At 38.2% G+C, this 23854-nt stretch overlaps 2 protein-coding genes across 5 annotated transcripts in view; one reads left to right on the top strand and one right to left on the bottom strand.

Annotated features, from left to right (window-relative positions):
- HOMER1 (homer scaffold protein 1) overlaps positions 1 to 23854 on the top strand; it is an 88068-nt gene that overhangs the window by 10933 nt on the left and 53281 nt on the right. For 3 of the 4 annotated variants that reach the window (XR_007904629.1, XM_051788111.1, XM_051788112.1), the window contains exons 2-3: positions 13440 to 13596; positions 20485 to 20616. Coding sequence is in view for 3 of the 4 variants with exons in the window: in XM_051788112.1 (XP_051644072.1) it covers positions 13440 to 13596; positions 20485 to 20616 (289 nt within the window). In the remaining variant the exon portion in view is untranslated. Of the gene's footprint in view, positions 1 to 7853; positions 7944 to 13439; positions 13597 to 20484; positions 20617 to 23854 lie in introns of those variants that run through there. The other variant, XM_051788113.1, reaches the window with a different exon arrangement.
- The window catches only part of JMY (junction mediating and regulatory protein, p53 cofactor), a 131347-nt gene continuing 128683 nt past the window's right edge, over positions 21191 to 23854 (bottom strand). Inside the window, exon 12 of the transcript XR_007904626.1 lies at positions 21191 to 21200. The gene's annotated coding sequence lies outside the window, so the exon portion shown is untranslated. The remainder of the gene's footprint in view (positions 21201 to 23854) is intronic.

Below are 23854 nucleotides of genomic sequence, written 5' to 3'. Positions count from 1 at the left end.
ATCAGCACAATCAAAGCAAACACATGAGCTGTCAGTGGAGAAATGTTTCTTTGCATTATTTCAGTAGCAATACCCAATGATAGTACTGATACAGCCCTTGTGTTTTGGGAACAGTCATGTTCACAGAATCACATAATCACAAAATGGGTCAAGTTGGAAGGCACCACAGTGGGTCATCTGGTCACACCTCCCTGCTAAAGTAGAGCCATCCTAGAGCATATGGCACAGGACTGCATCCAAGTGGTTCTTAAATATCTCCAGTGAGGGAGACTCCAAAACCTGTCTGGGCAATCTGTTCCAGTGCATGGTCATCCACACAGTAAAAAATATTTAGGTGGAACTTCCTGTCCATCAGTTTCTGCACATTACCTCTTGACCTATTGCTCAGCACCACCAAGAAGAGCCTGGATCCATTCTCTTGGCAGCCTCCCTTCAAATACTTGAATACATTCATGAGGTCCCCTCTCAGTCCTCTCTTCTCAAGGCTGAACAGGCCCAGCTCCCTCAGTCTGTCCTTACAAGAGACGCTCCAGTTCCTCTCATCATCTTTGTAGTTCTATTCTGGACCCACCCCAGGAGTTCCATGTCTCTTTTTTGTCCTGAGGAGCCCAGAACTGGACACAGCACTCCAGGTGAGGCTTCACCAGGGCTGAGTAGAGGGGCAGGATGAGCTCCCTTGACCTGGTGGCAATGCTCTTGCTAATGCACCCCGGGATACCATTGGCCTTCTTGGCTACAAGACCTCGTTGCTGGCTCATGGACAGCTTGTTGTCCACCAAGACCCCCACATCCTTCTCCACAGAGCTGCTTTCCAGCAGGTTGGCCCCCAGCCTGTGCTTATGCCTGGGGTTATTCTTCTACAGGTGCAGGACCTTGTACTTACCCTTGTTGACTTTCAGACAGTTCTTCTCTGCCCATCTCTCCAACCTGTCAAGGTCCTTCTGAAGGGCAGCACAGCCCTCTGGGATATCGGCCACTCCTCCCAGCTTTATGTCAGGAGGGAACTTGCTGAGGAGGCATCTGTCCCCTCAACCAAGGCATGGGTGAACAAGTTAAACAATACTGGCCTAGTATTGAACCTTGGGGGGCACCCTTAGTGACAGGCCTCCAACTAGACCCTCTGCCACTGATTTCAACCCCCTGGGATCTGCCGTTTAGCCAGTTCTCAATCCACTTCAGTGTCTGCTCATCCAGCCCACACTTCCTGAGTTTGTGTATGAGGATGTTGTGAGAGGCAGTGTTGAAATCCTTGCTGAAGCTGAGGTAGACGATACCCACTGCTCTTTCCTCGTATGAGCTGCTTATCCGTGAAACACCCTAGTAGAGGTATGGCCCTTCTTTTCCACCTGTTAGGGCCCATTCCTATGGCACAGCACTTGGCACAATTCCTTCACTGATGTTTACTATGCAGACCTGTGTACCTGTTTCCCTGTCAGCCTCTGTATCGGCCTATGCAGGGCACTGTTTGCTCCATGCACAGTATGTGTTCATATGAGTATGTTTAAAAATGGATTGTGCCCTTTATGATTGTTGTGACTCTCACTACAGTGGAAAGTTGCCTTATGGTGCAAGGCATGTCATTGGGAAAAACAAGACTTTGAACCATCCTAGGAATGCCTTCAGTGATCTGATGAGCAAAGTGGAAGCCTGTCAGGAGTGGTATTTGGGTGTCTCAGAGTGTTTGGTGTATGTGTGATGTGAACAACCAGGGAAACAGATCTGTCACTCCCAGTTACAGGTCAATATAGGTTCAACCTCTGCATCTAAAATTCAATAGAGTTTACTAGGCTGTAAGTTGTCACAACGGAGGGACTTGCTGGCATGCTCAAAGTGAATTTAAAAGGGTTTATAGTTCCTGCAATGCTCACTGGGATGATTCAAATTGATTTGTTATTTATGAATATAAAATTAATTTGTTTACCTTTCTAGGAGTCTTAATTCAGTTCCTTGATACAAATTAAAGAATCCAATTCTCATATTTTGATGTGGACCAGTGATTTTTTTTTTTTTAAAACTTAGCATTCAGCTGTAGTGCTCTGGACGGGGTTGCAAATTGTTTGATGATGAGTTAATGGTGGTAGTGATGAAATGCATGTTTATTTGGCCCAGTTCATTCTGCTCACTTATGTAAGTTCTGATACTTCCACAGGTACTGGTGGAAGCATGACTTCAGCTTTGAGGTGTCTGCAGTCAACATGCAGGTTGTGCTAATGGTTTATTTCAGGGTGTTTATTTCTGAGGGTTAAGTGCAAAGGCTCTCAAAACTGACTGTTAACTGACAGCTTCTTAATGTTAAATAAGTGGTTAGTAGGTTTTAAGATGGAAATGAAAGGCATGCCAACTGCCAGGCCCACTAAAATGAAAGGCTTTTTCACTTGGAGGACCCATGACAAAATTAGTAACTTGGAGATGTGGAGAAAGATAAAGTGGACTTGGTTGATGGGGCAAGGAGTGATAAGGAGGTGTGATTGTTTCTATATGAAGCCCTACAGGGAAGCAAAATGGAAATTTAAAGCCAAACTGCTTGGAAACAAGGAGGAGTTGCTGAAGATTGTGGTGCCATATAAGGAAACCTTATTTTGCTACAGAAATATGTTTGAGACAAATTCCAAATTAACATAATAAACAAGGAAGATACATATTCCTTATTTTTTCTGTTGTGAAAAAGTTGCTAAGTGATTTATTGTTTAGAATAGCAAAATTATGACTAGTATTAGTTGAGTGTTGCCTTTCAAAGTCAAAGATGATTGGAAAAACAGCAGTTAGGCTAATTTTTAAATACTGTCACTGTTTATCATATAATTGCTGATTATCTTAATGGAAACACATGAATAATTGATTCTATGATTTTGTATTTATTCTGTTACTTTTTAGGTTCCAGAATTCTCATCTGTCTCTATTGTCAAAAGCCCCAGCTTTGTCTCTGTTGCTTCATACCTGTGAAATACAGTCATTAGAACAGAAATTCTTGTCGTAGGCAAGAATTTCCACGCTCCAACTTGATGGAGCGTGGAAAATCACAACGTCAAATTAGAAAATACTGTGTTTACATTGTTTATTGAACTCTGCCATATTTTATGCAACCGAAGCTGATGTAGGGTTGCCACTCTTACAGTCTCAGTGCTCTGCGTGGCTTCATGTCCTAGTGCCAACCCTCTGTTCTCCATTCCTTCATGCTGCATGGCTGTGCATGATGACACTTGTCAGTGCTGCTGAAGGATTTCATTACAGCCACTAAATTGATGTAACTAACTTTAGAACAGAGGGTGTTGGTTTACAGTCTTATGCTTTCATGTCAGGACACAGCAAGGAGTTTCAGTCAATTGTCTGAATCTGTTGCTCTGAGTGGCACTCCTGCCACTGCTGTCTTATGACCCCTATATCCCACCAAACAGTATGATTAGCATCAAAGAACCATTATCCACTTGCCAGGTGCTGTTTTTCCTTATCTATGTCTCAGCCACAGCACCTATGGGGCCCCCTGTGATTTGGCTTAATTCTCACCTTGTTTAGTCAGCATCAATTGGACTAATTAGTTATTTGTGAGTGGCATAAACAGCCCTTATCACAAGGTGAAAATTGTTTTGCAAAGGAAACTACTGAACTTCAGATCTTAAAGAGTGATAAATTAATTTGAATGTGTCTGTGAAACTGACAAGGAACACATGCAGGTTGGGATTAGGCTTGCATTCTGGTGATTGCAGTAAATTCAAAATTATATCCCATCTGGAGCCTTCCTCCTCATCCTCTTCCTCCGTGCCCCTGAAAAGGAGAGCGCTGCTGGGCCTACTTTATAAAGCAGTGCACGAATTCCTGGCTCACTAGCAAAGTTTCTGGATCTCAAAGCAACTTTGTGGTCCTCCTCTCTCTGCTTCTATATTTGGAGAGCTGTGCTTGTTCTGCTTGTGTAAGGGGTTTCTTTATTTTTTCCCTTTTCTGTTGTTGTTTTTTTTTCCTTAAAACTGTAGATCTTGTAATGGGTCTGAAGACTACAGATACTGTCCCTGAGGACCATGTCTAGAAAATATCTAATTTTTTAAACTCAAGAAAACTGGTGGTGCAGGAGGACAGGAAACTATAACTTAGCTGTAGCATGACTTGTGTATTAAAGTACTGTGTGAACTAACAGTAGAATCAAGCTGAACAGTTAAGCCACTTAATATTCTCCCTTAAAATATTTGCATGAGTTCTGTAAGAGTAATCTGACTGACACAGCTCCATTGCATGGGAGATTTTAGATGAAGATTGCGAAGAAAATACCATCTCTATACAGAGAGTATCAATGAACCAGAGAAACCAACAAGAAAATCTGGTTATTAATTGCTTTTGAGCCTTCTATATTTATTTTACTGACAGGCATGAGCAACATTATATCTTCATTTGCTAAATCGTTTTGTATAGGCTTCATTTCTCTCATTTCTGCATGTGTTGCAAGTGGGGCAAAGTTGGGTTTCTGTGCAGTGGAACGGAGAGGAATTAATATTTTTAGATGTAGATTAATATTGCCTGCCTGTTTCTTATTCCAGATGCAGCTTAGCTTAGTTTACTGTATGTAAGGGCTGTTGCAGGAATGTTAACATTAGACTTCTTTCAGAAATGTCATTCCAGGGTTCTTTGTTCATAGAATAGAACCTGATATTAGTTGATTTTTTTTGTTTGCTTCTGGTTAATATTTTCAGTGGCTAGATGTGGAAAATAGCTGTACATCTTAAGCTTAATTGTCTAGTTCTAAAGACAGAAGAACTTTTCACTGACAAAAATTTTTGGACAGAGCAAAATTCAGTATTAAAGTAGAATGTTTTTACTATCATGATTTCTTAATATTTTCACTACAGGTAAATATCTATCCTAAAATTCAATCTAAAGTAGTTTAGTGCTCCTAAGTTGTTAAAAGCTCTCCAATCTTGTAATTTAAAAACAAATTTAAGATAAAAGTTTATTCAAAAGTATCTTTATCCACTTATTTGCACAATTTGAAGAGATAATCGCTTGGATACCTGGAAAAATTCTGAATATACCTATATCGCTGGAATAACTTAATAAACTGGAGTGAGATGCATGAAGATAAAGCTGAGTACTTGTCCTTGGTAGTATACTTTTTGTTACCTCATCTGACTCCCAAAGCTCTCACTTGATTCCTGGTATGAAAATGAGCTTCTCAAGGTTGTGTGGAAGGACGAAAAAGGAAGACTTTAGAGAGCTGGACCTTCTTGCAGCTGTTCGGGGAGCTTTCATGGTCAGTGATAAATTATTGCTGTGGATGTTTCCTTCAGCTGGTTGCCTACCTGCAGAACTTGAGCAACATCTGATAGCTGGAAGCACTGAAGAACAGACATTTTAAAAAACCCAAAAGAATTGCAGAAATGAGAGCAGATCCAGTATTTATCCATTTTTCTTCCCTTTTTTTTAAAAAAAATCATGTTAACATTACCCTATACATAACCTCCAGGTAGCTTTATTAATCTTTAGTGTAAGCAACTCCATGTTCTCTAACATTATACCAAAAATTTAAAAGTTTTGTTGGTTTTTTTCTTTGCTCTACAGTACAAGTTTTAATTTTAAGTACTGGGCACTGATTTGTCTCCAGCTTTACAACTCTCCCAGCTTCCATGCTGTTGATAGTACCAAATTTGTGAAACTGTAGTGTCTGTGCTGTCCTACTCTTCTAAAGTTTACCAAGAGCCTTCATGGGTATCTTTTGAATGGGAAGCTCAGACAGAAGTGAGTTCAGATAAACTTTCTCATTTCTCAATGTTTGATATTTGTTCAATAGCAAGAGCTTTATTTCCCAAGGTAAGGTAATCTAACTCCTACGATTTTATGTGATAACCATACATTTTAAGTGCTGTCAGTGCCTGTCTTACACTACCTACTTGTATAATAGTGCTCTGTCTGTTTTCTTTCCCTTCCTTCTCTGGAAGGTCTTCTGTATGGGCTTCCTGAGCACTTAGTTGAGATTGGTGCATACAGAGTGGTTCATTTTTCACCAAACAGACTGTTTTACAGGATTACCTACCTATGAATCATAGAATTGTTAAGGTTGGAAAAGACCTCTATGATCAAGTCCATCCATCAACATAGAACTACCACTATGTTCACCATTAAAACATGACCTCAAGTGCCATATCCACACATTTTTTGAACACTTGCAGGGATGGAGACTCCACCACTTCCCTCAGCAACCTGTACCAATGCTTGATAACCCTTTCCATAAATAACTTTTCCTAATATCTAATCTCATAGAGGTTTAATTGTGAGCAGATCCCTAAATTATTTCCTACTGGCTTCCTGTACCTTATGTCTTAAGTACTGGGCAATATCTGATTTCAAGTTCAACTGCTGATCAAAACTTCATGTCCTGGAAAACCTAATGGACACTATATAATGATGTTTCTGGCAAAGGTAAATGTATTTTTTACTTAGTCTTACAGGTTTAATGAAAGTTTCTAGATAATTTTTCTCCCTTCAAATCCTGAAAAATTGCTGATATTACTTGTGATGGTATGGTAACTCAGAAGTGCTTAAAAATCTAATACTAAAAGCCGATTCATAATTGGGAACACAGCAGTTTTAAAAAGCTTTGAAGGCAGTGCTCTGTGCAGTGTTATGTAGCTGTAGAACATATTCTGTAAAGCCATTGAACTTTATAGATAAATAGTCATATATATGTATTAACTGCTAACTGCGTACAGAAAATTTACCAAGCTTTTTAGTAACAACTTCCTAAACTTTTGTTGACCTTGAGTTAAACCTGACTCAACCCCAAAACATAACAGCAAAAGCAGGTCTATGAATGTAGGTGTAAAACTAGATAAACCATTGGTGGTATGAGAGAGATTTTCATCTGGTTACTCAGTTGTAACTTGCACTTTTTTTCCTATCTCAAAGCTTGTTTTGAGACATGGAAGTTGTTATTGTATGTGTGTAAGAAAGCAAAATCTGATGTTGTACTCATTACATAAGTACACAGAGTGTGTTTGTTTAAGAATTTTATAATTTTAATTTTAAGATGGCAGTTGTTAGTCACTGTCCAGAAAAAGATTTTATTTCAGAACGATTTCCATACAATGAAAACCAGCGTTATGCAAAACTTTGCCCTCGAACTGTCATATACAGTTTTTATCAGACTTCAGAGCATTTTTAAGAATGTGGAAAATTCTGTGTTTTTCTGTTGCTTTGAACTGTGCTTGCAGAACTTGTTGACTTGGACTCCTTAAACAACATTGATTATGCTTGGATGCTGTAGTTTTGACTAGGGCTGCACTTTTAATCACTCTTCTTATTTCTTTTCAGGGATCTCTCCTTAAGCTGCCTAGATTAACAAAAGCTTGCTACAGCTTCAGAAACAAGCTAGGGGAGAGTATTTTTTAAGACTAGCAGGACATTGGGAGAAAGCTGTAGGCTTGATGTTCTAATACTTTGAAAAAGCAAAAGAGTTTTTGTCCTATCCTAAATGTGAGGATAATCAGCAAATGCCTGAGAAATCATGTGCAGTGTTCATGTTGTCTGATCTGGAGAGAAATCACCTGGGATGACAGTTATTGTAGAGACTCAGAATTCAGTGTGTGCAGAATTACCACTTGCAAAAACACATATATGATGCCTACTGCAAGGGCTTGCCAGAGAGTGTATGCTGAGAATCCAGTCTGCTATGTAGAAGGGTCTGCTGTGCCTGTGGCTGTAATGGGCTGAGGACTGCACATTTTTGTCCAGTCTCCACTGTAAATTGGGAACTTGGAGTGTGGTTGCACTCCAGTTCTGAGCACAGGGATGTTGTCCTGTTTTGGGATGTGGGGGCATCATCTTCCTCTGAAACTCTTAGATTGAAATCTATTGGCTGAAATCTTGCTCTGTTTGCAACAAGAACAGGATCTCCAAGACACATCTTGTTGGACTTACCTTGAAAATGGTCCTGTGTTTGGAGTCCAGGTGCATCAAAGCCAGTAAGTCTGCATAATGCACTGGAGTTTCAAGATCTATATTGAGGAAATAGAAATTGCTGAAAAGAATGACATAAATGTTCATTGTCATGGACTTTTCACTACACAATAGAACTTAGGAACTATCAAAGATGAGCTGAGTAGGAACACCTCATCTCACTGGGCATGCTTATTCATCCCCTTTTTGTCTTACTGGTTGGGGAAAATACTTATGCTGAGAAATCTAAAACTTTCAGTTGGAGGTCAGTGCCCATGGTGGTTCCTTTTTTTTTTTTTTGAACACAGTTCCTCCACGGGCCACAGTTCACTCACCTGATACTATGTCTGCTGCCTGCTCCTGCTTGGGCAGCTCTTTGCTCCAGCACCTGCTTAGGTATCATTGCCTGTGTCTCTTTTTTAATTCAGCCCCAGTCCTGGGCTGTTCTTGTGTCCACCCTGACCTCATCCCCCACGGTGCAGCAACTTCTGTACCAAAGCGCTGTCAATTTAGCCCAGTATGTGGGGGGAAATTTTAAATTTTTTTAGCATCATTTATATACCATAAGGGGAAGCAAGTAGGACATGAACTAATGTAAAAGTTCATACCTAAGACAACACAATCCCAGCCTTGAAAATTTGTAGGTTTTATGGCAGTGAATATAACTTTGGAGTGATGGTAAGCAATAGTGTGGGAAAAGAAATAAGCAAAAAGAGATCATCACCACTGGTGTTGGCACAATCTGAAAGTACCAGAACACATCAAAGAATAGATACTTTTTTTTTAAAAAAAAGCAAATATTAGTAATGGATTAGCAAGAAAAATTCTTTCTAACTTTCTGTACTAACTTAAGCTTCTTTCATGAAAGCTTTAGTTAGTGTAATGTACCATTCCTGTATTGGGTAATGTGCATTTTTTTTGTAAAGGCTGCATTAAGATGCCAAAGTGGAAAGGGTGTTGAAAACTATTCATTCAACTATTAGGACACAGGATTATCTCCTAAGCATAGCTTGGGACTGACTGCATATCAATGAATGAATTTCTGTATCGCTGATGAAAAAAACTGGTACGAATCTGCCTGCTAATGATACTTCTCATGCTTCTTTAGTTCTCACATTGCTACTCAGGTCCAGGAGGACTTGGCACTTACTTCTTGTTAGTCTGTGTTTGTCCATGGTAAGGTTACAGTCTAAGCCAATTAAGAACAGCAGGATATTAGTCTTAATGTTTTTGCCACGCCTGAGTGGACATTTTTAATAGTCAAACTGTGTTACTATGGCATTCTTGTTAGTTTGTTTTCTTTTTTGTTCAGAATCAGAATATTTCTGGAAAAATGAATTACTATTGTGTTTAATTAGTGAGGAGTTCTGGTTTCAGTTCCTATTACTGTCTTTAATACTAAATACTTTCTGGTTATGAAAGATTGAGAAGAGAAAGCTGAAAGAGGAAGAGAAGAAAGGGAAGAGTAAGAAACTGGTAGGGGTTTATTTCAGAATTGCTTTTTCTTATTTAAAGCTGTGCTTCCTTTTCAACTATTTATAGGCAAAAATAGGGGACTTATTTTTTATATGTGAAAATATAGATTGTAATTTTTTAGAATATATATTAGTTTTTTGACCACTTAGCAAGGCAAAGAGGAAACTATCCTCCTATTTAAACAATATTCCTATAACTAAGAGTATTTCAACTGAATTGATTGAGACCAGACAGAGAGCATCATGTCCTTGTGTGGATAATGGAAGAACAAAGCTTTTGTGTAAAGATGAATTGGCTGAAGTTAGAAATATTTTTGTACGTTTCATATATTACCTTTTGTTTGTTTATAGATGTTTAGGAAATCTAAAATTTAAGTAGCTCTATTATGTTGCTACAGAAAAGTACGGATGACTTAATTGTACAGCAGCTTGGAAGGACTTCAGTGATGCATCAGGGACTGATTCTGTAACACAATTGGTCCTATACACATGAAGTGCATAACTTCTATTAGTTTTTAGAAATAATCTTTATAAATGTTCATTGTCAAGTGTCAAAACAGTGGTCTAATTCTAGAGGCATCTAAATTTTAGCGTCTTTGTCGGAAAAAACTCCTAATTACCCCAATAATCTGGCAAAATCATGATTTATCCAACTAGTGTAACAAAGAGAGCTATGCTGTTTCCACGGAGTGTAGACAGCTTGTTGTTCAGTAAAGCTGTAGTTAAAACAAGAAAAGACTATAACTCTAGTTTTATCAGAAGTATTAAAGAAGTGTAAGTAAGCTTCATTTTTGGAGTTACATACCTAGCTGTAATGTCTGTGCCAGACCACATGTGCCCTTCAAAGTGCTCTGGTTTGTCTTGAGCAGCACATCTGAGGAACCAGCACAAACGTGCAGGCCACCTCGTCAAACAAATTGAAGATATTTTGATAGGGCAGTGGACGATTTTTGTGCTGACAGTGCAGGAGAGCAGCATCTCAGAGCTGAACGATTGACTTTTACTGACACACCCACTTGCTTTAGTCGTAGTATTCACCTACCTTTTACATATTAAAATCCTAACCTGTGATGTGTTGAAAGTCACAGTTATGTGACATACTGAACTGTGACTAAATTGAATATCAATGCTGGTCAGATGTGTGTTCATTAACCACACATCCACAACTTGTATTTGGTTCTTCTTTGGTCTTTAATTAATGTGGTCAGAGCCTTTATATTTTCCTTTCAATGTCAATCTTCATCAAAGTAATTGCCAGGCTTCTAAGATTTTTTTTTTTTTTTTAATGGGCTCTCTAACTTTCCAGAGTTAAAGTGCTGGTTGCATTATGGTAATATGCATCACTTTGTATTTGCTTATGCTTAATTTGGACGTAAATGAAAAATATATCTAAGGCTGAAGACAAGTAAAGTCTAAGTATGACTGAAGAAGTAATTGTAGATATTCAAAAGAGTGGAAAGAATTCATGTAAAGATTCTATTAAAAAAAGGTAAATAAAAGCCAGTCACCTTTTCATAACCTTTGTGCTGAAGAGATTTGTATCAGGAGAACAGCTGTGCAACCTCCTATAGCTTGATGATTTAGAAGGAAAAGATGAGTTGGTGTTGAGGGTACAGTGACATTTGTATGGAGAACTGGCATATGCATTGATTCCCTTGGTCTGCCTTCCTTCTTCTTTAGCTTTCACTGAAACTATATTGCTATCTCTGATCTGTTCTGCATCCTTTCTGTTGTTTCTTCCAACACCCAACATAGGAGATCACCACATCTGCTGTCAGTTGAGCTTCAAGGAACCTTAACTACCAGCTGCTACTGAAAGCTGCTCTTCCTGCCAAGCAATAGAGATATTTCAGAGTTCACATCCCCTTTGTAATAAAGCCAAATTAAACTTTCTTGACTATAAGTAACCAAAATTCATTTATTTTGGAAAAAAAAAGTATTAAAAATGTACCTCTGAAAAGGAAGTAAGGCAGGGCAAAGGGTATGTGTTTTCACATCTTGGAAAGGGGAAAAAACAAGAGAGTCAAAAACCTAAAAAGTTAAATCCAACTCTAAGTCCTGCTAATTAATATCTTTGGAATTTGATGGCAGCATTCCCTGAAGAATACAACAATCTACTTGTCATTAAAATGTAGCTAAATTTAAACTGGCAACTACAGAATTATAAAATGGTTTGGGTTGGGAGAGGCATTAAAGATCGTCTAGTTCCAGCCTCCCTGCCATCCCCTGACAGGGATGGGTCATTCCACAACTTCTCTGGGCAATCTTTTCCAGTGCCTCATAACCTCACAGTAAAGAATTTCCTTCTAATATCAAATCTAAGCTTGGTCTCTTTCAGCTTAAAGCCATCCCCCCTTGTCCTTTCAGCTTAAAGCCATCCCCCCTTGTCCTATCACTACATGCTCTTGTAAATGTCCCTCTCCAGCCTTCTTGTAGGCTCCCTTCAGCTACTGAGAGGCAGCTATAAGGTCTTCCCCTGAGCCTTCTCTTCTCCAGGCTGAACAATCCCAATTTTCTCAGCCTTTTCTCATAGGAGAGGTGCTCCATCCCTCTGATCATCTTCATGGCCCTTGTCCAGTCTGACTCCATTAGGTCCATGTCCTTCCTGTATAGGAAGCCCACAGCTGGATGCAGTGCTCCAGGTGGGGTCTCACCAGAGCAGAGTAGAGGGGTGGAATCCCCTCCCTTGACCTGCTGCCCACACTGCTTTTGATGCAGCCCAGGATACAACTGGCTTTCTGGGCTGTGAGTGCACATTGCTGGGTCATGTCCAGCCTCTCATCCACCAGCACCCCCGAGTCCTTCTCAACAGGGCTGATCTCCATCTGTTCATCGCCCAGCCTGCATTCATGCCAGAGGCTGCCCCGACCCAGGTGCAGCACCTTTCATTTTGCCTTGTTAAACCTCATAAGATTCCCATGTGCCCACACCTAGAGTTGTCTAGGTCCCTCTGGATGGCATCCCATCCTTCAGGTGTGTCTGCTTGATGTCAAGGGCAAATTTACTGAGGGTACACTCAATCCCATTCTCTATGTCATCGATGAAGATATTAAACAGTACTGGTCCCAATTCTAAGGGACACCACTTGTCACTGATGTCCATTTGGACTCCAAAACATTGACCACTACCCTCTGCATGCAACTGTCCAACCAATTCCTTATCCACCAAACAGTCCACACATTGAAACCATCTCTTCAAATTTTGGGAGAAGGATGTTTTTCAGGACTGTGTCAAAGGCCTTACAAAAGTGCAGATGATTGACATCCATAGCCCTTCCCTTGCCCTCTGATGTAGTCACTCCGTTGTAGAAGGCCATCTTATCACTGTCTTAGTGATATTAAAATATTTTTAGATTTGTGTGTAATGCTATATGTCCCGGTAGTTGTCATGGTGAAAATAAGTTGTAAATTCTGAAGTAGAGTAGTTTTTTCTTTTTACTTATCTAATTTCATTTGGTAAGCCCTTTATTTTGCCTCATGTATTTTATACATCATTTAGTGTTAGTATGAATACGTGCAGGTGTAAAGCTCCAAACAATGAAGGTTTCACAGCACATGTTCCTAGCCTTAATTAATGTTAGTTTTGGAGAAATTGTATTGAATCAGCCAATTTAGTTCCAGATTATGGCCTAAAATTTATTAGAATAATCAGAGTTTTTAAAGGTTTTGGAGAACTCATACGTGTTATGCAGTGTGCAGTGTAATGAGATGAAGTTACACATGTATTAATGCCATTTAGTTTAAAGGGATAGATGGGTGGTGAGAGCTGGGGAGATGATGGGATAGATCTGAATCTATATTAGAGATGTCTCTGTTTATCAGACTCTACAGCTGGGTGCTGATTCTTGCCTTGGAAGACTTGCATTTTGTTGGATATGTATATTAATGTATTTATCTGCTGTATGCAGCAACACATACAGAAGTTCTCAGGCAAGGTTTATTGTGCAAAGTAACTTGTGTACATTTCAATGGGCAAACTGGCAGATAACTTTTGTGCAATGATAGTACATATAAATTAGATTCATGACTTCTACTCTCTATCCTTTAGGGAACAACCCATCTTCAGTACCCGAGCTCATGTCTTCCAGATTGACCCAAACACTAAGAAGAACTGGGTTCCCACCAGCAAGCATGCTGTTACTGTGTCCTACTTCTATGACAGCACAAGAAATGTCTACAGGATAATCAGTTTGGATGGCTCAAAGGTAAATTTTATTTAGGAAAACCTAGTTGCATGGTACATATTTGTATTTATTTACTAGTCTGATGTCCTTCATGTTTCTTCTCAGATGTTTGTGTCATTGTCTGACTAACAGATTACTAACATGTTAAAATGGCAACGTTGCCTCATTGCATGTTTTGTTTATTCAAAAATTTATTTTCCATGTGGTTGTATTTACTTCAATAACTACTGCTGAAATTCAAGTGATGTCCTGTTGCTTAGTTAATACTATGAGGAGGATAAAAAGACAAAAATTTGTACATAAAGTACAAATAGAGTTACAGAGTTTTCATCTCTGCATTCAGTCATTTATCAATATAATTAGCTTCAGCATTGTGAAGGACATCTGTTCAGTGCCCGTAATCACTAAGTAAATCCTTCGTTACATAATCTTCCAATTTTTGCTGTAGATAATGCAAGGATTCCCTCCTAATAAAGCCTGCCTAATAAAGCTTTCCATGGTAAGCTTTTATCAAAACTCAGTCAGTGAGTCTGGAAGGGAGGGAGGGGGTTGTGGGTTTTGAATTTTTTTTTTTCCTTCCCTACTTTATTTAGAAAGGATAATGTGCTGAGCTGCTGTTGCAAGAAACATTGTCTAAGAAATTCATTTGATGTGCAGAAAAGACTTGACTGTTTCTAAGGTTCTACCCCAAGTAGGTATAATAACAGTAACTTTACAAACAGCATATCAGAACACTCTGCAATAAGGGCATTAAGGAGATACAAAATGTAGTCAAAAGTTGTGTGCCTTTCCAGAGATTTTCATTTGAAGCTTCTGGAAGCGCATCAGTTCATAATAGTTGGAACTGAAATACTCTTTTAGAACATAGCAGTACTCACAGAGATTTTGTGACTATTTATTAAAAGCTGAAAAATATTACCCTGCATTTTTTAAAATATCCAGTGTACTGCTATTTTAAATGAGAAAGAAGAACTTCTGTTGTAAAGAAGTATTTAGAAAGCTATCTCATAGTCGAAGATCTCTACTTCAAGTGATTGAGGCTCTGGTTTCAAAGCCTACCAGAATTTTTCCAAGCTTAACACTTTGTTTTTTCCCTTCCCAGCCCTCCTTTAAATGATTCTATCAGTTCTGTCAAATAATTAACATACCTTTTGAGTGACAGTTTATGAATAAAAACTTCGGGATTGGAACTAGATGATGTATGAAATCAAGACTACCAGTTGTAAAATGTAGTACTTTAACTGATCTGGAGAATTTCCAAAATCCTTATTCTGCTATCCACTGCGGTTCCTTTGCCTTCATCCAAAGCTGCAACTCCTGCCAATTGCCTGCTGAATTAAATTTTCAAGTAGTTGTTTATCTATTTGTTCTTTTGTCTACTGCAGCATTCCCTTTACGTTCACAGTACTATTGGCAAGGTATATTGATAATGCAGTTTATTACTTTTATTTACTCTGTGAGTGCTGCAATCCTAATAATGTTTTTATCAAAGTCTTAAATGACTCATATCTGGGATCCCAGTCATGATTAAGAAGGACCCATTGTTTTAGGCATTCACAACACTGCTCTGAAATATGCACAGGTGAATAACAGAATTTTAAGGAGGATTCCTGCTTAATTCCTGGAGAGTTCTTTTTTTTTAATTAAACCCCTATCTTTTTTAGCATGTCTGCACATACCCAATATGGTATGTACAAAGGGATAAATGTAAATATAAAGTGTTCTTAAGTTTTGAGTGCATGCAGATAGTGTCCCTGTTGTATGGCATTCAGCTGGGTGTCAGTAACACTACTGGCAATACACATGTTGCCAGTGGCCAAAAACACTTATCAAACCTGTTTTGAAGATGTCATGCCCCTCCCTTAGAAGGAATAGATCCAGCCAGGTTTTATTGTATATTTGGGTGTTGGTGGGGTTTGCAGCACCCTTTGGATTTGTATGGTGAAGAGAATGACATGTGGCTGCTCAGTTGCTCAGGTGCTGAGCAGTAAGTCAGTGTTGGCAGCTTACATGTATATTCACTTAGACTGCAGTAAGGTGGGGTTGAGAGCGAGATGCTTTAGATTTGAGTGGTAACCCTATTTCTGCCCCACTCCCTTCCCTCTCTTTAGGTCAGTGGGTTTCAGTAGTATGCCTGGATAAAATGTAACTTCTATACTGATTGTCTAAAAGTCATTAAATCTTTCTTCTTGAAATCAAAAGGACATTTTAAAAACACGATCTCATTCAACTACTGTACATTGCAGATTCCCACTTGAATTTGCTTAGGGGGGTCTTTGGTTTATTTTGTAACTGAGGGATTTTTTTTTTAAATTTGAGCCAGATTCAGCCAGGATAGGTGTCACAGAAGCAACTGCTGCTTACTTATAATGCATTCTGTGTAATTTTTTTTTCTGAAGCTACAGTCTCCTCTTGAAATATCTTGCATCAGAAATTAAGCATGTCCCACTAACTTGACTATAAAAAATATTCTAGGACTATAAGTTGTTCAGTGTACAGGCTATATTTTATATATATCTGCAATATTTGGAGCCCTGTTGCCCACAGCAGGAAAATGCTGTAACCTAATAGAACTTGAAGGTGATTTCTGTGACCTCTTGAGTAAATATCTTTATGTAACCCTTTCCTTCTACCACTCCAGAATCAAGAGAAACCCTGAGCAATAAAATTTCTAATGCAGTATGGCATGACAACATTGAGCAGTTGTTGCTAAGGCTTTTGCTTCTCATTAATTATATAGTCATTTCAGAGTTCCTTGGAAAAATGTGTTTGAGTACTTCTTTCTCCTGGGTGATGGAATGAAGCCTCCATTATTTCTCAAGTAACAATGCAGACAGACATTAGGATTATTGCCAGAGTCCCACTGTTTTTCCATTCAGTCTCTGAGAAAAGGAAGGAGATTAAGTAGCATAGTTCTTGCCGTACTAGTTAATTCTCTGATAATCAATTTTTTCACAGCTGCAAGATAGGAAAACAAAATTAAAATTTTGTGTTCACCTAAAACAAGGGAGGACTCTGGAAAAGAATGGTTTTCCCGTCTGTAGATTCCATCAGCCTTGTATATGTTATTACTCTGTCAAGTCTTCCATCAGTGTTACTGCAGTGGATGATTTTTTTATTTTAATAACTGTCTCACGTTAGAGGGATAATCTTTTAAATTCTTGATAAAAGTTTTAAGTAGGGCCTGTAAGCTCAAGAGTTCAGTAATCTTCCTTTGAAGAAATTAAAAAATACTGTCTTAATTATTATTCCTATCAATTTTAGCACAAGATAAAATTGTATTTGACCACTACTGTTGTTTGCAGTCAGTAAAACAAACAGCTCAGACACATGCCCTATTTTCTCATAGCTAAACTAATATGAAAGGAAAACATGAAAGCTATTTTATAATTCAAAAAAAAATCTGAAGATAACTAAATCAGTTTTCTTCAAAAGCTAAATGTCTGCCTGTCAGATTGACTCTGTTCTGTTTTTAAGATATTCTTGTTCGTTTATGCAAATAGCATTCTTGAAAGTTGATGAAATATTTGACACTCGTTATACTGGTAACTCTACAGTGAAATCTGGATTAGAGGAGAGCAGTTAAAGCAGTACCTGTCTGAATGTGCAAGACAGGCTTGATTATAAATTTTGATTTAAAAAATAAATCTTTATTTTTTTTAAGCTGAAGATATGAAAGATTAGTATCTAGTTCTTTCCAGAAGTAGCTTACACTAATCGTATCTGTAGAATGCTCTAGCATTGCACTTTTAAAAGTATAATTTAACACATGAGAGATCCAGTGTACTAATTCTTTTAATTCAGAGAAGACTGAAAGCCTTGATTTTCTTGTAAAGTTGGTAAATCTAATTAAAGGGCTCTTCTTTTTTTTTTTATCACTGGGAATGTAGTCTTCCCAGTGAGACACTTGCTGTCTTTGGACTAATACTGTCTACTGAAGTGAAGCCTCCGTATTTTTCTCTCCTGGAAAATAAAGGGAAGAATTGCAGCAAATCTTTCTCAATATAATTATTTTTTTAAAAAAGTTTTCTTCCTGCATTTCTCCCTTGCAAAGAAGCAGTTTGACAGTCAATGTAACCCACTATAAATGCAGATTGCTGTCAAACAGCTATCCCAGTCTGGTCCAGGCAGTCTGTTTTGGTTCTCTGTTCTGCAGCAAGCCATGTGGTCAGCTGAAGCAGTCTCAGCTGAAAACTGGTTGGTTTCTCACAGGTTTGTCACTGGGTTAAGCTGCAACCAGCTATGCTGCTGTGACTGCAGGAAATGGCAGCCCTGGAGACTTTAAAAAAGGGCTATTTTCTTGGAGGTCTTAAGTCCCTGTCATCATCCCTAGTGTCATCTTCTGAATTGAGGAAGTTACATCCATGACATAATATGCACGCTCTCAAATCTGTGATGCAAGTTCCAATTAATCAAATATTAGATGGACCTGGGCTTAAGCAAGCTAGACAACTTAGCTAGAGCTCGAGTTGAGAGGAAGAATCTTTTCTACACAGTCCCCAGGATATTTAATTTCAAGCATATTATTGTGGACAGCTTCCGTAGCAAGTGAGATTGAGCATTATGTGAACCTGCACAGCTCTGTTCTGGGCTTCCACCTGTTTATTTCAAAAGTGGGCTTCCAAGCACTAATAGTGCAAAAGAAGACAAGAAGCCTACAAGTAAAAGAGAGATCCAGAGCACCTCCTTTCTGAGAAGTCCACCTCCCTCTCTCACGTTATCTCATCTGTCCTATGTGGCATAGACAACCATTTTCTGTGAGGTCAGTTGGAGATAATAGTGCAAGTACAAGCCTGCTGGCTTTATTTGGGCTCCAAACCTTATGCCTAAAGAAGGGAGAATAATGTTTTATTTACCAGTGACTTTGCTGAGCAACTTTTCATATGTGAAAATCTTTTTGGACAATTATTGCTAGAGACAGTTCTTCAGTCTCTGGTCACACGGCAAATCCTGTCTTTGACCTGGGGAGGCTCGTTGGTTCAAATGTAAGCTTTTAGGCATTCCAGAATTTTCCAGAAGTTCGCAATGGTAGCTAAAATTTGCATTTTGAGGCAAAGGTTATCAGAGACAACCTGTTTGATATTCTCAGCTTTGAAATTCTTCAGATTTGCTCTTCTAAATTAATGTGAGTGTAGTGGAGCTGCCAAAGCCACTGCAGAAGATGCCAATTTTGTTAAATTTATCTGTACTGCTTGGTTTTTTACATGTTGCAATACAGTTTGTTCTTCTTTCTTTGACTACTCCTCTCTGCCACTTAATCTGAGAATCACCATATGCACGTGGGAGCTTTTTGTGGGTTTAGCGGGCCCCTCAGCTTAAAATTTGTCAGGCTTACCCCGTAGAATTCATAGAAAATGTTAAGCTGATAGTAGCAGTGCTCCAGAAGTACCCAAATCTCAGCAAAAGCAAAGGGTGCTAAGTAAACTCCTTATTGTAATATTCATCCAGAAGGCCGTATCACACAAGTAGTATAGACTGATTTTGACTTCTAGAAGATCTTGGGCTTGTGAGAGCAGTACTTTGTCTCTCTGATTTTGAAGTTTTACACTGTCACCATCTCAAGAAAATAATATTATGTTCTTTACATCCATACAGTTTGTGGTAGCCAAAGAATAAAAGAAAGTTTGTATTATTTACAACAGATAGTTTGGACCATGTGGATTTTGTTGTTGCTGCACGATTCTTCAGTAATCACTGTCTTTGACCTGCCAGGGCTAAGGCAGGAGTTATGTTTTCACGGAAAGAGGAACCATGCACACAGCTGTTCAACAGATTCTCAGCTTGGTACTGTAAGACTACTGCAGTAGGAAATACACTGACAATAATGTTTGGAGGACGGTAACTGGCATGTGAGAAAAAGTCTTACTGAGTTGTTTACTCATAGTGTGTGCTATTTTCTGGAAAGTTTTTAGGACATTCTCTATCACATGGGGGTAACAAAGCACCAGGCATTCATGAAAGGGGCTGTGAATTATATAACAAATGTGACTGAAACTCTTAGTAGCACCAGACAGTTGAGGCACTGTGCCTGCATTTCACTTCAAATACACCTGTCTTTGGGTTTATGACTAGTCTTTCTTGTTCCTGTTGACTGCTTGTAAACTGTACTGGCCATAAGTGTTTTAGTTAAATGAAACCCACTGGTACCAGTATAAGACTTTATCCTGTCATACTTTAAAGTCAGCTGGACAGTTCCACATCACTTAGAGTATGCTAGACAAACTTTAATGTGATGGAAATACTGTTGAAATCCATGGTGAACCTCCAGTTGCTTTTAGTGGAATCAGCATATCATCTAATAGTTGCTTTTTGTGTTCACATTAGCAGAAGTTACATGCTGGAGGATGTGCTTCTTCCATCCTGTAGATAGCAAGAACTAGAGAAGAAAACTTATTCCAAGCTCTGCTTGGAATTGTTGTTGTTAGCCTTGCTTGTATGTGTGTAAAGGAAACAGATTCTTGTAGTACAGAAATTTAAAAAGAAAATGTTCTTGTTTTACTGCATGTTTTTCAAGGAGGATCTCATATGCAACAGGGCAGGGGTGGATAAACAGTGAAGCTTGCAGTGGAACTTCAGAGGCCTTGCCTTAGGGGACAAACTTTGTTGTTCTTCTATGCAGATGCTTTAAAACACTTAAAGGACTGCTTGCAATTGTAAATTGATCCCTCACCCCCCACCTTCCCAGCTGCCCCCCCCTAGCTTTTCTCCCTTTTACAGAATGTGTGCAAAAATATGCCTTTGCAATTTTAGCTGTGATTGACTTAAAAAACTGTTTAATAATTTTTGGTGTGTATCTCAGTCAGTGTACGCAGATACTTGCCTACAATGTTGGCATTTCCAATTATGAGTAGTCTGAAAAGAAAAATCAAAACCACAAAACCAATTTTTTACAACTGTTACCTTTTTCAGGCAATAATAAATAGCACCATCACCCCCAACATGACATTTACTAAAACATCCCAGAAGTTTGGCCAATGGGCAGACAGCAGGGCGAACACAGTCTATGGCTTGGGATTTTCATCTGAACACCACCTTTCAAAAGTAAGTATGACCAGCTAGTGAAGCCATTTAAGTATATTTTATTCCTACTCGCTGTATCTTGACTCAGTTCTCATTCCTGTTGTTATTTAAAAATAATTTACAAAAAATGTTCTGTATCAGTCTTTCTAATGTAAAAACACAAGACTAAGTGTAATACCTGCAAATTTTCTTTTAAGTGATGGAGAAAAGGAGGGACATTTAAGCCTATCACACTGTATGTTGTTAATGCGTTCTAATTATTGATTTGTTAGTTTTTGTTGGGTTTTTTTTTACTTCCATTACTGTTTTTCATGATAGAATGTAAAGGAGTAAACAATTTGGTGTTTCTTCTCTGTTTAGATCTTCTGGGAAAAAAACTGCTGGTAGTCTTCAGATGCATTTTTGTCTTTTAGGATAAATTTACTTCTACTTGTCTACTATGTAGTGCATCAAATTACTGATATTACAAAGTTTGCACGCTTAAAGTAAAGGTAGTGGGAAATAAATTCAGTGTAAAAAAAAAAGCATTTTCTATTGAAATGCAAAAGTTGAAACGTTTGCCGAAGAAACTTTGTGTCATACATGAGAGTTTCTTTTCCGATCTGCTTGTGCAGGAGGGAAATACTGCTTTCCAAGGAAAGCAGTAATCTCTGTTTCTCAAACTGATGGTACAGTTTCTCTGAGCACCCTTCCTGGAATATATATTCCTTTTGCTGCTACTCTGGTAGACAAGTCCAGGAACCTATACAAGACACAGTCATTTTTCTTCGGATGAGGAATTTCAATTCAGTGTAAGAACTTGTGTTTATATTAAGCAGAGAATTTTCCTATTTGAAATACACAGAAGGTCTGGACATCCCAAGTGCAATAAAAGGAATGCATAGTACATATTTAAATAAGGAATAATGATGACTGGGTATTTAACAAAAGAGCAATCATAGCAGCCCTTTTGAGAAAGTAGAAGGATAAGCATGGGCCTGCCAGAAAGCCATTAAAATGAGACTCAGTACAATCTATTTTATTTGGACAAGTGTGAAACTTGTTGGATTTCTTCCTTTCATAACCAGATAGTTTTCTTTTCCACAAAGCAACAGAGTTGTTCTGGAACTTCTTTTCTGTACTCGATTTATTAAAGTCCTTAAGTGAACAGCCCTGCTGTATGTAATTTGTGTTACAGTAGTGTCTCTGGGCCCCAGTGAAAGATCTCAAGTTCCAGGGACCAGAAGACAACCTGCAACCACAGAAAAGACTTGGTCTCGTCTGTGACTGATTTCCACAAGTTAATGATGTAATAATCAGAGCAGACAAAGTAAACTGTTTATTCTCACATCATTGTCTACTTATCTTCTTACAGTAAAATGTTTGAGTTTTGTACTGTTTGATTTAAGTGTCTTTGTCCTCCTGAACTAATTGCTAAGGTAGAGTGCAACATCAGTAACCTCTTTCTGTACAATTATTGTGACTGAGAACTAGTAGAGTGAGACTGCCTGATAGAAAAGCAATGGCACTCTAATGAACTTCACATACAAACAGTATAAAAGAAAATTAATTAAACATTTATTTATTTTCATTAGACCTTTTCTCAATATGTTAGACAACAAATTCATCTCAAGACTGTTCCATGAGAAGTTAGTGATACCTGAAAGGTACCTGTATTGGGGTCAGGACTTGTTAGCAGAACCCCTCTTGGTGATCCAGCAGGAGAAATAGAATGCCTCATGATTTTCAGGAAAAACTGAGAACTACTTTCTCATTCAGAATATGTTTATGCTTTTGATAGTATCCTGATGTATGGGAAGAAAACTTCTTTTTAGAGTTTACTCTCTGTCTTACCCTTTTGAATTAGTTGATCTGATTTATTCTGTAAAACTTAAAACGTATACTAAATGGAAAGGGCCACCATGGATATTTATGTAAGCCTCGTGTAGTCTTCCTACACAATTTTTTATCTTTTCTTCAAAATTTTGATCCTCCAGAGAACTTTTCCTTTCATACCATGAGACCTTGTCTTTGTTATTCAGAAATTTTATCGGGGAATAGCTCTTATCCATCACCTGACTACCTCAAGGAATTCTGGAAAATTTGTGAAAATTTCCACTAAGTTTACCTTAAAATGGCCCTTTCTCAGAATGATATCTATTGATTTGTCTATTATATATTTTTTACAGTTTCTATGGCTGTCATACAGAAGACTGTATTTACTGTCTTCATGTCTTCAGCCATTTATTCTAAACCTGAGCATTATGTTTTCCATTTAACAATCCTCTGGTCTTAAAGCTGATTTAAATAGTAGGTTACCCATCAGATTTTGAGATTTAGGTACAACTCTTAAATAAGTATTGTCTAGTTCTGATGATCTGTTGCAAATTTCATCATCTGTTCTGAGATCGTTTTTTGGATGCTGGATTAAACTTTCAGGAAAAATAAGCTTTGAAATAACCTGACAGGTGAAATACAGGGTACAAGTGGAGAGAAATTACATTTCCTCAAATACTAGTACCCTACCAGGAGAAGACCATAAGGTTTTTTTGGGTCTTGTGTAGTAAGTGACATTCTGATTGAAAATAGTTGCTAAGGTTGTGTCACACAAAAGGTGGCTTTTTTACCTTCTAAATACGAGTGTGAAACAATTCCATCGTAGGCTGCTGCCAGATCGATTTAGACACTGTTGTTGAAGCTTCCAATATTTTTGCAGAATCATTTCAGTCTTAAGCTGATAATAATAAGATAATGTTCTGGGGGACAGAAAAGCAAATGTTTGGCTACTATAGCAATCAGTGTAGCATCAAGATGAGCTCTAGGAAGCCAAATTTAGCTACTGAATTTATAAATGCAGTTAAAATTTGGGAAGAAACCAGTATTGTTTCAATCATGAAAGAATGAAGCCCGCTGAAAGATGTGGGCTAATGATGACCACATTAGGCTTCAGAACCAGATTAGTTATTGTTAGAAGGAGGGTAACACCTGAATCTAAAAGCAACTGTGTAAGGCAGTTTGTCACTATTATTAGCTATCTCTGAGGTGAGTTTTTTTAAAACTATCAGCAACAGATCATGTTTCATTGCGTTGTAATTTTCCTGACATGTAAACAGTGTACATTATGTCTGAAAGGTATATCACAGGGTAACTCAATTAAATGAGTATCTCATAAGGAGAAAAATTAAAAAATTCTACTGACACAAATAGACTTTTTAAAATGCAAAGTGCAGCATTTTGTTCTACATGTATTGTATTGCTTCACGCCTACTCTTTGTCTTTT

Source organism: Manacus candei, unplaced genomic scaffold, assembly GCF_025592945.1.
Source record: "Manacus candei isolate 608988 ecotype Guabito, Panama unplaced genomic scaffold, ASM2559294v1 h1tg000024l, whole genome shotgun sequence".
NCBI classification, from domain to species: Eukaryota; Metazoa; Chordata; class Aves; order Passeriformes; family Pipridae; genus Manacus; species Manacus candei.
The sequence above is the reverse complement of the archived record's forward strand: the minus strand, read 5'-3'. Positions and strand labels throughout refer to the sequence as shown.